The 15584-nt window shown below is 34.2% G+C and overlaps 1 protein-coding gene across 2 annotated transcripts in view; it reads left to right on the top strand.

Moving 5' to 3' along the window:
* The window catches only part of ZCWPW2 (zinc finger CW-type and PWWP domain containing 2), a 93837-nt gene that overhangs the window by 12866 nt on the left and 65387 nt on the right, over positions 1–15584 (top strand). For both annotated transcript variants that reach the window (XM_054595756.1, XM_054595757.1), the window contains exon 2: positions 10684–11033. In XM_054595756.1, coding sequence (XP_054451731.1) covers positions 10747–11033 — 287 coding nt within the window. In that variant the 5' untranslated portion in view covers positions 10684–10746. The remainder of the gene's footprint in view (positions 1–10683; positions 11034–15584) is intronic.

Here is a 15584-nt window from a genome sequence, read left to right as displayed (position 1 = left end):
AAGATGTCTTCAGGGTTGGTTCCTTCTGAGATCCTTGAGGTAAGGATCTGTTCCAGGCCTCTCGTGTTGGCTTATAGATTATAGATAGTCTTCTTTTTCTAGAAGGCTTCTGTATCCAAATTTCATCTTTTGTAAAGGACACAAGTGAGACTAGATTTAAACCAACCAGAATGACCTTATTTTAATTTAATTTAATTCTTTAAATACTCTATCCCTAAATATAGTTAAATTCTGAGCTACTGGGGTTTAGGACCTCAACATATAATTTTGGGGTGTGAGGATACAATTCAGCTCTTAACAGTGATATTTTCCTTTTTGACTTTTGCTATCCTATATAAAGGCAGTTTCTAGAGTGGTTTTAAATTGGTTCTTCTTTTCTCTATTTCCACAAACTCTGAAGCCGGTACTGTATCTATAGCTTGTTAAAAGAGAAAACAGTGTACATTAATATTTAAGATACTGAATATTTCACAGGAAAGCTGAATGCTGCTGTAAAGTGTTCTTAAGTCTTTAAACCCTCTTCTAATGAATGAAATTAAGGGAATTTCAGGGGACAGATAAGATTAATTGTATGATAATCCCTATGTAGTTTTATCCTTCTATATTGAGAAGTAATGATTGAAGCATTTTTCAAAGATGACTGGCTATACTAGTTTTCCCTGATAATTGTAAATTTGTAATATTTCAGTCACACACCCTTGTCACTGGAGTATTTGTTTATAATTTTGAATTAAGGTTTTGTCAAGGTTCTAATCACTCAAACCTTCACTACTGAAATATTAATCAGAAGAGACTAAGCTTTCTAGTGTAAATACCTTGAAGGAGAAAGTAATTCCTAAATATACAAAGAGGTAACTTGACCGTCTGTGTTCCATCCTGTGTTAGCTCCCTCTGTGTTAATATTTGATAAGGTATTTAATTTATATCAGACTTCTAAAGCAGAACCAAAGCTCCTCTTTGGGAAAACTCACATGTTTAAGATAAGGGATGCTGTATGAATGTACCAAAACATTACCATACAGCAGCTAATACACTATATTAAAATGTTATGCTATCTGAAAAATAAAATGTGTAAGTCGTTAGGATAGCACCAAACAAAGGTTAACGCTTCTTGGAGTATATTACTTAGAGGTTTTGCCGCATATGTAAATAGTTGACTTTTGTTTGTAGTACATGACTGATGATTTCACTGAAAATCTGCACAATTCAGTTTTAGCTTTGGATTCAGTTGACCTTTGTGAAGTACTTACTTGTGTAGAATGGGAATTCGGTTTGTCTAAACCTATTGGCATTTTTTTTCCATTTCATATTAAAGAAATTTTTTTCTAGAAGGAAAGATGTACATATTAATGCTGAGCAGGTTGGTTTTTGGGTGGCTCTTTCAGTGAGGCTTCTGAAACACTTGAGATGCTAGGTAATCAGTGAGTCCTGAATATGGAGCTCTTTGTGTTTATTAAAAGCCTCTCTCGTTTGAGCCAAAAACCAAGTACTTTTATTGGTACTTTTCTAAAAGTTCAGGAAATAAACATCACTAATTCAAACTTATTTATAATGAAGGAAGAACATTTAATTGCGTACCTTATTGAATGTGACTCAGTGCTTATTTTTAAAACTGGCTTTTAAAAATTGGGTAGTATAAATAATAAGCAATGAACCATTTTAATGAGTATCCTATAATTTTATAATTATTAATCTAAAATTAAAATTATTTCTTCAGGAAAAGCCTACTTACCACATGCTACCATATATACAAACTGCATAGTGACTTGGGTGGGCCCTCCCCAGAGATATTGATATATGAGTCTTAGCCATTATCATCTCTCCCCTGAGACTTATTTGAATTTTATTTTCTACATTTTGCCTAGTATGGGTGATAGAATATACTATACAGATCTTCTCTGTGTCTGGTTTTTATTAGACCCACTCGTAGTCCTCTTTTCTGCCTTCTCTCCTCTCTTTGGTCATGGAATATATTACATAGTTATACACTTTGTATTAATACATTTGAAGTCACAAGTCTGTTTTATAATTTTTATGTTGTTGATACTGATACTCAGAATTTTACTAAGATATTAAATAGATTTAATCCTATTATAAAATTTAAAAAACAATATAAATGGAAAGAACAACCTTGAGGCCTCCCTGCTTTCCTGAAGCTTTTCTACTGAGTACATTCACCTCATACTTTAGGTATCCTGAATATTAATACATATGTTCATATCTTAAACATATTTTATCCTTGTTTATTTCTTGCCTTTCAATTTATTTTATTATTATTTTTATTTTAGTTTATGTGCACAGAAGATTTAATCTCAACATGTTCAGGTTTATTAATCTTCTATGACTTTTGTGTTTTACATACAAATAAATTTCTATTTCAGTGTTATATATGTTATTTTATATGTTTTTACATCAGTGTTTAGTCAGTCTGAAGTTTATTTTTATAAATGGTGCTAGGTTAAGTCTCAACTTTATTTTTTGTTGTAAAAATCATGAATGAATGTTGAATTTCTCAAATGCTTTTGGGGTGGCAAATAATGTATGGTTTTCCTTCTTTAATCTGTAATGTGGCCTGACATGCAAACAGTGCAAGTGGCCAGCAGCACACCTGTCAGCGCTGCTGGAGTAGCATTTCTTAGCGAAAGCTCACAGACAGGGATCAGAAGCTCAGTGGGCGAGTCTCCATGGACTCATTCCATTCTGAATCAGAACACAGAGGTCTGAAAGGGCCTTAGGACACACTTCATTATAGAGGGACCCTGATCATGAGCTATGGAGCTTTTAAGGAGTAACTAGAGAAACTCCAGCTACTTCCCTAGCATGATCAGGGACCAGAATACAGTAATAGTATGATGGGGCAGAACTTGGATTCTAGCACAATTCTGAAAGCATGGCATTCAAGGTTGATGGGCAGTCCCAGCCCAACTGAAATCTAAGCCTTGTGGTTACGGCTAGCTTTAAGATGCTGCAAGTTAGCAGTAGTATTGCAACACCAGTAGACACATCAGTATACCTGCCTGGGTTTGCACAAGCCCCCTTGCTGGCATCACGTAGGCTGAAGGTAGCACTGAGGTCTGATCATCGACTAGAATTGATGGCCATAGTCAGTTTCCCCGGAGCTTTGCAGGACATTACATTTTGGGAGGCCTTCTTGCAGGGGACCAGTCTTGGACTCATAATTCTTACCTCTCATTGCCAATTTGGCCATGATTAATTTTCTCTGACAGATCTGATTCACTTCACAGACTCATCTGCCTTAGCTAGGATTTTTTAAAATCTACTTTTCTAAGTGAGATTAACATAGTTGTTTTTGTATGCTCTCCTTTTCTGGCTTTTTAAATTTCCTTTTGAGTTAAATATATACAAGGTATCCTCTAGTAAATTAAGTTTTTTAGGTCCTACAATTATATTTTTAATATGATACTCCTGAATTTTATTTTTTTAAAGAACCAGCTATTGGTTTACTGGTTGTTATGTACCAAACATTTGTGTACACACTTAAATTTATATGTTGGATATATAGGTATGCATATATTTCTATATACTTTTCATATGTATATCTATATGTATATGTCTGTTTGTCTATCTATGAAGGGAGAGATTTATATTAAGCAATTGGCTCATATGATTGTAGAAGCTCGGTAAGTCCAAAATTTGATGGAGTAGACCAGCAGGTTAGAGACGCGGAGAAAAGTGCATTTCAAGTCCAAAGGCAGTCTGTTGGGAAAATTCCTTCTTGTTTAGGCCCACCCACATTATGGAAGGTCATCTGCTTTACTGGAAGCCCATTGATTTAAATGTTAATTTCATTCAAAGCATCCAGAATAATATTTGACCAAATAACTGAGTACTCTGGTCCAGCCAAGGTGACACATAAAATTAACCATCACACCCACCTAGTTCCTCCATTCCTCATTCACGGGTGACCAAGGGGATGGCAACTTGCCTTCTTGGTGCACCTTGCTGGTATCAGAGGATTTGACCACACAGAGCAAAGAATACAACCTTTGCAAAGGTTAAATTGCAGACATGATTGATCCCTCTCTACCTCTTGTTACTTCAGTGTTTACTTTCAAAAATGGAATTGTTTTTATTATTACATAACAATAATGTAGTTGTCAAAATCAGCAACTTAACTGACATTAATAACAATATCTTAAGAGTAAGGTACACACAGATACTGTTACACACAATTTTATAGTATTTGGTGAAATACTATTATCACATGGACGCATTTTATATGTTCTTCAATTAATTTTTAGAGAGAGAGAAACATCAATTTGTTGTTTCACTTACTTACGCATTCATTCCTGTATGTGCCCTGACTGGGGATTGGACTCACAACTTGGCGTATCAGGACAATGCTGTAACCAACCAAGCTACCCAGCCAGGGCCATGTGGGCACATTTTAAAGGCCCTTGTTATGTATTGCAAAATTTCTCTCCCAAAGTTTCCACCAATTTGCCCTTACCTAAGTAATATATGAGAATGTCAAACATTTATCATTTTTAAATTGTAAATGTATCATTTTAAACTTTGCTAGATAGAAATACAACTTCTTCAGATTCATTCCTGTGGAACCCCTGTCCCTTTTTGCTACTGTAGACCTCACCTCTCTTCTCTGCAGTTTTTTTTTTTTTTAAATCTCCTTCATGGAATATTTCTAGGAATAAGTTTTTAAAAATTCCTGCTCTGGGAGTACTGTGGAAACTTTCAAATTTGGCTGCCCCTCATACAAAACCATTTTTATTTCTGTCACTGTTCTCTATTATATTTACTTATTTTTTAAAAAATTTGTTGTTAGAACTTCTGTAAGAAATAATACTGGTGGAGATAGAATTAAAATTGTAAGAGGTTAAATGACTTTCCCACAGTTTTACAACCAGTAATTGGAAGATTCTGGACTCCTCCTAGACTTTCTGATTTCAGAGCCGATAACATCATATTGGTCTGGTTATGTGGGAAGGTCAGTGAAACAGTCCATTAACATTTGCCACAGGGAATTTATATCTGCTATCTTTAATTGTCTTGAAGATTGTGATAAAAGCATCATTCATGAGAGATGTTGGAAGATACCAGACTGAAGGTTCCAGATGGGGATTGAAGGTGATGGAGAGTGCCAGATGTTACTCATGGGCCAGAAATACCCCTTTTAGACTGATATGATTGCCTAGTTAAGGAGGTGTATATATGAACTGAAGGCAAAAACAAACAAACCAAACACTGAAAACTAGCACATATTGCAAAGCAAATAAAGCTTAGCAAGTCTTCAGAGCTGACAAGACTAAATAACACAGTGATGAAAGGGTGGCTGGTGAAATTTAAACTCTGATACATGGCTCAAAATAAGATAGAGGAGCTGGTAATCCAGCACTAGGAGTAGAGAGGAAAAACGGCCAAAATGGATCAATCATGGAACATTAAAGTAGGACAACATTTTAGCCCTATTCTCCTTAATTTACAGATAAGAACACTGAAGCCTCCTGAAGATTACATAGCTATAAAGTTGCATAACCAAGATTAGAAACTACATTTTTTTACTTCAAGTCTGGATCTTTTCCCACTGTCTCTTGAATATTGTAAAATTTTAATCCATAAAATTAAAATTAACTTATTAATTACTTCAAGTTCTCTTTGAAGTAGGCACTCTTACAATCATTGGTTACCAGTGAGATATTATCTAGAAAATAGAAGTGACAGAAATTGAAATTATAAGACTGAAATAACCCAACTCTGAGGAGAGTGATACAGATATTATTTCTTTTCTCAAACCAAGAAGAGTTGTATCATCTGGGATAGCCTGTGGTTAAAAATGGATCACTTCCTCTAACAACAATGTGGAGGAGCAAAAGAATAATGACAGTTATTTTTTCTTTGGAAGAACATTTTTCTCGTCCACATACAAACAATAAGAACAATTTCTATTATAAGTAGCCGTTTATCGTCATTCCTCTTCTCTATGTATTTATTCACACTGTCTCATTAAATTCTGATATTGTTCAGAACTCCTTGGGTATGTTGTAATTTTACCATCTGGGTTGCATCATTCATAAAATGCATATACATTGTACTAAAAATTGATGCTTCACAAGAATTCATATTGGCTGTACTCCATCTTAAAGACCTTTGTTCTGTTAAACAATGGAACTATATAATACTTCAATTCAAGAAGAATTGATCTTATTTATTTTTTTTCAGGCTCTGTTATACAATTATAAATTAATCATGAAATTAAAAAAATCTTTGGAGAATTTATGTAAAATCTATATGGGCTTTTCTTATTTAGATTATGATTTTCACTTTAATGCTATAAATATCTATAATGATTATACTATATTAAGTTGTTTAGAACTGTTTAGTGGAGTTCTACAGACCTTAGCGGTTTCTCTAATAAATTCAATTTAACTAATAATGCATTGTAATATATTGTTACACGTAGAAAGTTGCTTACTAGTCCATTTCTGATCTATTAGAATATTAATACAGTTCCATATGCTTCACAGGAATATGGGAGAAATTGAGTGAAATTAGGGAAGTGATATGAAGAATCCCTTCATGTAAAGCATTTTTTAGGCATTTTGGGAATCAGCACAGCAATTTTTCCATCATCAACTTGTTCATTGCTGGGGCCACAAAAAGAATGTCTCTTCCTTCAGAGAGCTTACACTCTAATAGGCAGCATGCAAATTAGTTCCCTTGGAGAGAAGTACAGAGACTAGCCGAGTGACTCCTACACATGGGGTGAATGAGAAAATACCCACATCGAAATGAGTAGGAAAAGCTGAGGTATAAATTCTCAGTGTAGCACCTTATAATCAGAAAGGAACCCTCAACTCTGAGCTTCTCCCTAAGGAGCAGAGTGTTATACCACACATCTAGCTCCCAACTTTTATGGCTGCTACTCAAGGGCCTGGCTTCCAAGTCACCTAGTTTGGGCAACTAGTGGGGCTCAGTATTTGTGAGTGAAACAAAGACTTGGAACCACATTAAACAGAGAGGTGGTATTAAACAGAAGTGTGAGGACTTACTATGGCTATAACACTGGGCTCAACACGTAGGGAATACGCCATAACACAGGGATACCAGTTTTCTCCTTGGAAGGGATTTGACTGCAGACTTTTCTAGCTTGCGTAAGCATCAGGCTTCTAATTAGCTTGCATTTAGAAGTTGACTGGGCTCCTCCAGAAGCTGGAAGGGCTTGTGGATTCTTCCCTCACTCACTTCAATGATAAAAACAGGGTTCCAGCTTCTCCCTGGAAGGAGCTTATCCACATATCTAGCACACCAAGTTTTGTGGCTCTCACTTGAGGGAATGGCTCTCAAATAATTTATCTCGGAGAGCAAAACACTCAGCATCTATAAGTCCCCCTTCACTATAGAAAACAAAGAGGTGATTTTTAACAGAATGTGAGTACTCCCTGCCCCTATCCTCTTACCATAGCTTTAGCCAGAGGGAGCAGGCAAAAATTAAGGCTCCCAGTTTCTCAATGTGGGGGGAATTTGACATACTTTTCCAGTTGCTGCCCAAGAGTGAGGCTTCTAATTAGATACTGGGATCTGATGAGTCACATAATTCATAGTACTATAGGACCCTCAATGGACATGTGGAAACTTTACATGCTTTTTTTCCCCATCTCAGCGCAGTGATAAAACTAATGGAAGTAAGTGATTTACTTGTCAGATAATTCAAAGTAGTGGTCATAAAGATGCTCACCAAGGTCACAGGAGTAATGTATGAACAATCAATTTTAACAAAAAAATATTAAAAGTATTAAAAAATTGTAGTGCTAAAGAAGATAATATGTTAACTGAAAGTTCGTGTAGAGGGGTTCAAGAACAGACTAGACCAGAAGAAAGGATCAATGAACTTTTAGACAAGTCAGTGGAAATCAACTAAACAGGAACAAAAGGAAAAAAGAATGAAAAACAAAATGAAGATCACTTAGAGGACTTATGGGACCCCATCTCCTGGATGAATAAACCCATTATGGGAGACTCAGTGGGAGAAAAGAGAGAAAAAGGCATAGAAAAATAACTCAATAAAATAATGGCTGAAAACTTCCAAAACTGGGAGAAGAAATAGATACCCAGATCCAGAAAGCATAAAGAGCACCAAACAAGATAATCCAAAGAGACACACATTGAGACATTATAATCAAATTGTCAAAAGTTAAAGACAAAGAATTGAAAGCAATAAGAGAAAAGCAACTTGTTACCTACAAGGGAACCCTTATAAGACTAAGAAGATTTTTAAGTAGAAACCTTGTAGGTTGGAGGCAGTGGGATGATATATTCATAGTTCTTAAAAAACTGTCAACCAAAAATACTTTACTTGACAAAATTGTCTCACAATTCAGAGAGGGAAGATATTCCGATGTAAACAAAAGCTGAAGGAATTCATCACAACTATATCTGCCTTACAAGAACTGTTAAAAGAAGTTCTTTGAGCTTAAATGAAAGGATGCTAATTAGTTAATAGGAAAACATTAAAGTATAAAACTCACTGGTGAAGGAAAATATAAAGTCAATTTCAGAATAATTTAACATGTAATGGTGGTATGTAAATCACGTATTACCCTCATAGACAATAAAGACGAAAGTATTAAAAATGACTAGCTACAAAAATTTTAATAGACAACACAAAAAAATATACATTGTAATACCAAAAACAAAATATGGAGGAAAGTAAAGGCATAGAGCTTTTGTATGCTGTTGAAGTTATCATCTTAGAATGGATTATTAGAACATCAGGATGTTTTATGTAAGCCTCATGGTAAATACAAAGCAAAAGCCCATGGTAGATACACAAAAGATAATGAGAAAGGAAATGACGTACCACTACAACAAATCATCAAATCACAAAGGATGAGAACAAGAGAAGAAGAAAGGAACGAAAGATACACACATCCATGAAAGAATTAACTAAAGGGTAATAATAAGCCCTTACCTATCAAAAAATACTTCAAATGTAATTGGACTAATTCTCTAATTATTGACTGAAAGTGAAAGGATAGAAAAAGATAGTCCATGCAAATGGAAATCAAAAGAGAGCATAGGTTATTATATTATTATCAGATAAGATAGATTTTAAGTGAAAAATTGAAAAAAGTCAAATAAGATGATTATATAATGATAAAGGTATCAGTTTATCAAGAGGATTGAAAATGTTTATGCTTCCAATATTGGAGCATCAAAATATATAAAGCAAGTATTAATGGACCTGATGGGAGAAATAGATAATAGTATAATAATAATAATAGGGAATTTCGATAACTTACTCTCAACAATGGATAGATCACTCAGACATAATCAATACAGAACCACTGGACTTAAACTACATTTTAGGTGAAAAAAATCTATCGAAAATTTCATTCAGCAACATGCAAGTGTACATGCAACGTTCTCCAGGATACAGCATATGTTAGGCCACAAGACCAATATAGAAATATAAGGAGATTGAAATGATATCTAGCATAATTTCTGACCACAATTGTATGAAACTAGAAATCAAGTGCAGGAGAGAAACTGGAAAATTTTCTTTGGATGCATTTACATGAATGGAATTAATAGGTCAAAAATTGTGAATTATGGCTATTGTAATATACTGGCAATTTTTGTAAAGCTCATAATTATCCTGAAAAGGTATATGATAAGTGAGTTTCTATATCTATAATTAACTCATGAGGTAAGAGCTTCTTTAAATGGTGCTTATCTTTGGTAGTGTTCTACTAACTCATTAATATAGTATAAGTATTTTTTAAAATTGGTGTTGTATTGCAAAATAAACTCCTGGTAGTTCCACTTGTATTTTAGTTAAATTAATTATATCTTAGTAGTATGCACATAACAAATACTGTTGAAGTTGGAAATTGGGGCTTAATCATACAATACTATTTATATGTTTAAAATTTTTATAATAAGGAAGCTCTGAAAAAATACTTTTTCAAATCACTTAATAGATAAAAGGCAAAATTATATATGCAATAACGTTCTTCAATTTTCTTAAATTTCAAATTTTTAAATGGTGAAATATTTTGTGGCATTTTATTTTCCTCAACATTAGAGAAAAGAATGGATCATCAAGTCATGCTATTATATATATCCAGAGGCGGTACAACTTTGTGGGTAAAATTTGGAACCAAACAGCCCTCTTTTAAATTCCACTCTACCATATACAAGCTCTGGGACCTTAAATTACTTTGCTTCATTTTTCTTTTTTAAAAAGTGGTTATAGTAAGATTGTTGGGAAAACTATATAAATTGTGTGCATAAGGTACTTAGAATACTGTCTGGATCATAGTGTTCAGTAGGCTTAGAATACTGTCTGGATCATAGTGTTCAGTAGGCTTAGCTATTATTATGATAAAGTATTGAGTATCTACCAGATGTGTGCTGCATAGTAGTAGAGTAATAGATATTGTATTTAATCTCTACTCTTCTCCTGCTCCTTCATACTGTTCTTATTTTTAATATTGGGTCATTTTGCCAAAGCAATTGATGCATCTCTTTTTTTCTTCTGTTTCTATGTAGGTGGAAATATAACATGTTCAACATGTATGATCTTTATAAGATAGAGATTTGGTGGGCAAAGAGGGGATCAAAGAGCTATTTGTTGGAGTTAGTTTGAAATTTTCTTATGCTCTTGAATCCTTTTTCTTTTATTTTCTCTTACTTATTTTCCAGATTAAATGCATTTTTGGAAAAGAAAAATTTGAGAGTAAGATAGTAAACTATTGTAACACTCCAATGGATTCCTCCGTGGAAAACAACATGTATATAAACAAAGTGTGGGTTCAATGTGACAACGAAAGTTGTTTGAAATGGAGATTATTGTCAAGTGAGGATGCAACCAAAATTGATCACAATGAACCATGGTATTGCTACATGAACACTGATTCAAGATATAATAAGTGCTGTATTTCCGAAGAAGACTTTCCTGAGGAGTCTCAGTTTTATCAAAGTGGATTTAAGATTGTCTATTCACAGCTACCTCTTGGCAGCCTGGTTTTGGTAAAATTACAGAGTTGGCCAAGGTAAGATTTTTGTTGGTATTTTATAATAAATTGTTGCGGTATAGTCTTGCTAAGTTTATGAATTTTTCAAGCTTTTCAAAGAATCAACTTTTTTTCTATTGTTTAATTTTTAAAAATTGTTTCCTGATCTCATCATTATTCTTTCCCTTACTTTCTTGGGTTAATTCATCCTTTTCTAGCTTCTTAAATTGGAAACTTAGGTAACTGATTTGAATCTTTTTTCCTCCTTGATACATCAATTAAAGCTACATATTTTTCCTTAAGCACTGCTTTAGCTAATCTCATAAATTTCAATATGCTGTGTTTTATTGCCAATGAGTTTTCTTATGATTTTTTTGAGGAGAGTTATTTGAAGTGTGTTCTTAAATTATCAAATATTTGGGGGTTTCAGATATCTTACTGTTACTGAGTTCTAATTTAAATCTATTGTAGTCATTATCATTGAATCTTACTGTATGGCTTAGCACAGTCTATCTTGAAAAGAATGTGTCTTCTGTAATTGTTGACTAGAAGCCTAAAATATTTTTTTCTTTTTCTTCCCATTCTTCTGCTCCTCTCCCTATCCCTCCCCCTCCCTTTGTCTTCTTCCTCCTTTTCTTTTAGATTTTTGATCATTTAATATTGTCTACCTCAGTGTTTCCCATTCTGCTTTGATTTTTCCAAGTATGCAATGTGCAGTATATAGTTTCAAGTCTTCTTTATTTCAATTAAGTTTTAAAAAATTATAAGCAATTATTCTGTTGCATTGTTTTGATTTTCTTATTTTGGAACTTTTATATTCTTATGGTGGCTCTCCTTTGGTTATATTTGGTGTTACTTTTTCTTCAACTCTTTTCATTTTAAAAAATTTAATTATTTTTTGTTTTCCATCTTTTATCTTTCTGAAGGTATTGTCAATTGAGCTTAATGTCTTTTGTGTTTCTTCCTACTTAGTCTTTATGAAAAATTTAAAAATTATAATTTTATGAGTTTTGACACCTCTATTTTCAAATCATCTCTTTTCTCCTATCACCTATTTCTTTTGGTTTTTCTAATTCTAATTTATATATTTTTCACAACCTACTTTCTTAATTTCTGTTAAGCCATGTTAAAAATCTCAGGTACAATTTTGATCTCTTTAAAGGTATGCTTTCATTTTTTATAGGAATGTTAGTCATTTTTACCATAACAACTTTATATTAGATCCCACTATGATCCTTTCTTGTTGTATACTTTTATATGAAATGGATTCCTGTCCTCTAAGGAGAGAAAAGGAAGTCAGAATAGTTATTTTTAAGTCTGTTTTTTCTCTGTTGTTCAATTTGGATAATTTCTGTTATTTTTTATTTAAGTTCATTGGTTCTTTCCTTGTCATATTTATTCTGCTATTGAGCTATCCATTGAGCTTTTTATTTTGGTTACTGTATTTTTGTTATAAAATTTTCATTTGATTTTCTTTATATCTTGTATTTATTTGCTATACTATTTTTCTGGATCTTATTTAAATGTTTTAGCAGGCTGCTTCTACTGTGCTGGCTGGATATGAGGATACCTCTTTGGAAACCTGGATCTTTTCACTGTCTCCATATGTTTGTTTTTTCCAGAATGCCATGTTGTTGAAATCATACCGATCTAACCTTTTCAGATCGGCTTCTTTCACTTAGTAATATGCATCTAAGTTTCCTCTGTGTTTTTTCATGAGCATAGAGACTCGATAGATCATTTCTTTTTACCACTAAATAATATTTCATTGTCTGTACAACAGCTTTTATACTCGTATACCCATTCACCTACTGAAGGACATTTTGTTGCTTCCAAGTTTTGGCAGCTATGAATAAAGCTGCTAAAAACTCCATGTGCAAGTTTTTGTGTGGATATAAAGTTTTCAACTTCTTTGAGTACATACGAAGGAGCATAGTTGCTAGATCATATGATAGGAGTATGGTTAGTTTTGTAAGAAACTGCCAAACTATCTTCCAAAGTGGTTTGCATTCCCACCAGCAATGAGTGAGAGTTCCTGTTTCAAATCCTCACTGGCATTTGGTGGTGTCAGTGTTCTCAAATTTAGAACATTCTAATAGGTATGCAGTCATATCTCATTGTTTTAAATATGCATTTCCTCATGACCTATGATGTGGAGCATCTTTTTCATATGCTTACTTGCCATGTGTATATCATTTTTAATGAGGTGCCATTCAGATCTTTTGCAAGCTTTTAATCAAGTTGTTCATTTTCTAGTAGAGCTTATGTTACGTGTATTTGTTTTTATATCAGTCCTTTATCAGTATGTCTTTGGCAAATATTTCCCCCTCTCTGTGGCTTGTCCTTTCATTCTCTTGGTAGCGCCTTTCACGGAAAAGACATTTCTAATTTTAATGGAGTCCAACTTTTTCTTTCTTTCATGGATGGTGCATTTAGTGTTGTATCCTCACTATTATTTGTATCAGCTCTTTATTTTTATTGTTCTTGTCCTCTTCTATTTGGATTATACTCCCAGCAGTTTCTTTTCAGTGTGAGCTTTTGCTCTGAAAAGGAGCTCTGTTGGTGAGTTTTAAGTGTCTATAGAGCCCAGACAGCTCTGACGCTTTCAATACTGTTTCTATTTCACAAACCCGTCAGAACTCTGGTTGCCTTGCCCCTGCCCACTCTGTTTCTATCATACACACAGATACTAATAATATGTGTAACTGTCAGTAGTTTATACCTGCCTGTTCCCATTTTGGTGTTCATATGCATAGCTTATCACTTAGTTTTGTTATAGATGTTGTATGTCAGGATTTGCCTTTGCTATTATAGTTCTACCTATGCTTATGGGAAAGTCAGGAGACTAAAACTATTGGGTTGACCAAAAAGCCCATTACATTTTTTTTGTTTCAGAATAGTGGCTCCAGTAGTGCTTAGTTGTCTTTAACTTCATTCGAACAACTTTGTTGATTGTATTGTGACAGCCGTCATATCAACATGCATTACAAAAAAACCAAAATTGGTGAATTTTTGTCCAGCCATTTTTATATTGAAGATGAAAGAAGATACACAACATTTTTGACATACAATGCTCTATTATTTCAAGAAAGGTAAAAATGCAACTGTAATGCAAAAAAAGATTTGTGCAGTGTATGGAGAAGTTGCTGTGACTGGTTGAACATATCAAAAGTGGTTTGCAAAGTTTCTTGTTTCTAATGACTTTTTGGCCAAAGAAATCTTTGCTGTGGGGCTGCCTTATGCATTGGAAGATGTTTAGCGGCACCCTGGCCTCTGTCCACTAGAAGCCAAGAGTGGGAGACAGCTGACATACTCAAAATATCCAAATCAATTAAGTTACTGGATAAAATGAAAAATGTGTCTTTTATTTTATGGAAAAAACATAACAGACTTTTTTGCCAACCCAAAATAATTCCATTGCTGCTATCTTCCAAGGGTCCTTTGCTATTTTATAGTACATTCTCCCTCTTAACCTTCTTAGAGCTGGGATACTCTGGTTCATGTTACCTTGTTAGCATTTATATTGAACTATTCTCCATGAAGAATATAATGTGCTTGCTTTAATAGAGACTGTAATGAGTTTATTTTAACATACACATAGCGCGCACACACATACAAGAGGCCTTCATGTCACAGACCTAGATTTGGGCTGAATTGTGTCCCTCAAAAGTCCAGCCTCAGAATGTAATTGTATTTGGAGTTGGTGCCTTTAAATAGGTGATTAAGTTAAAATAGGCCATTAAGAGGGCCTTAATCCAGTCTGAGTGGTCTTATAAGAAGAGGAGATTTATACACACAAAGAAACACCAGGAATATACATAGCAAATACCATATGAGGACACAGCAAGAAGGTAGCCATCTCTAAGCCAGGGAGAGGTCTCAAGAGAAACTAACTCTGTTGACACATTGATCTTGGACTTCTAGCCTCCAAAACTTTGGGAAAATTAATTTATATTGTTTAAGCCACCCAGGCTGTGGTATTTCTCTGTGGCAGCCCAAGAAAACTAATGTATTTACTATCTTTGCAAATGTGGAAATCTCTCTGAGATTTGTACCCATTGTTACTGAGGGCTTTTCAGGGTTCAAATGTGAAATGTTTTAAAAATATATACATATATATATCCCCTCCCCAAACTGGAATTATCTTCTGGAGAGTACAGGCTTCCCCCACTAGGTGAGTGTTCTAGGAACCCATCTGTATCAGCACTGTACCAGAGGGAGTTGTTGTGAGAGGCTGTGTTTGGCTTCAGTGAATTTCTTTTGAAGACTCTCAGCGTTTGCCCATTTCATTATGGGTGGTTTACAAGCGCACCTGCCCACACTGCACTGAGAGTTCAGTTTTTGAGCAAAAAATGGCATGACCCCCATGCCCTACCCTCCCTATTCACCCAATTGCACCCCGAGTAACTTTTTTTGTTTTCCTGGATGAAAAAGTCCTCAAAGAGAAAAGTTTTGCTGATGTGGAAGAAGTGAAAAAAAAAAAAACACAGAAACACTAAAAGGCATAAAAATTGACAAGTTCAAAAACTGTTTTGAGCAGTGGCAAAAAATATCTCGACAGGTGTATTCCATCAGATGGAAAATACTTTG

Source organism: Pteronotus mesoamericanus, unplaced genomic scaffold (assembly GCF_021234165.1).
Source record: "Pteronotus mesoamericanus isolate MK-2021 breed Mesoamerican mustached bat unplaced genomic scaffold, CSHL_Meso_final scaffold_54, whole genome shotgun sequence".
Lineage (NCBI taxonomy): Eukaryota > Metazoa > Chordata > Mammalia > Chiroptera > Mormoopidae > Pteronotus > Pteronotus mesoamericanus.
The sequence above is the reverse complement of the archived record's forward strand: the minus strand, read 5'-3'. Positions and strand labels throughout refer to the sequence as shown.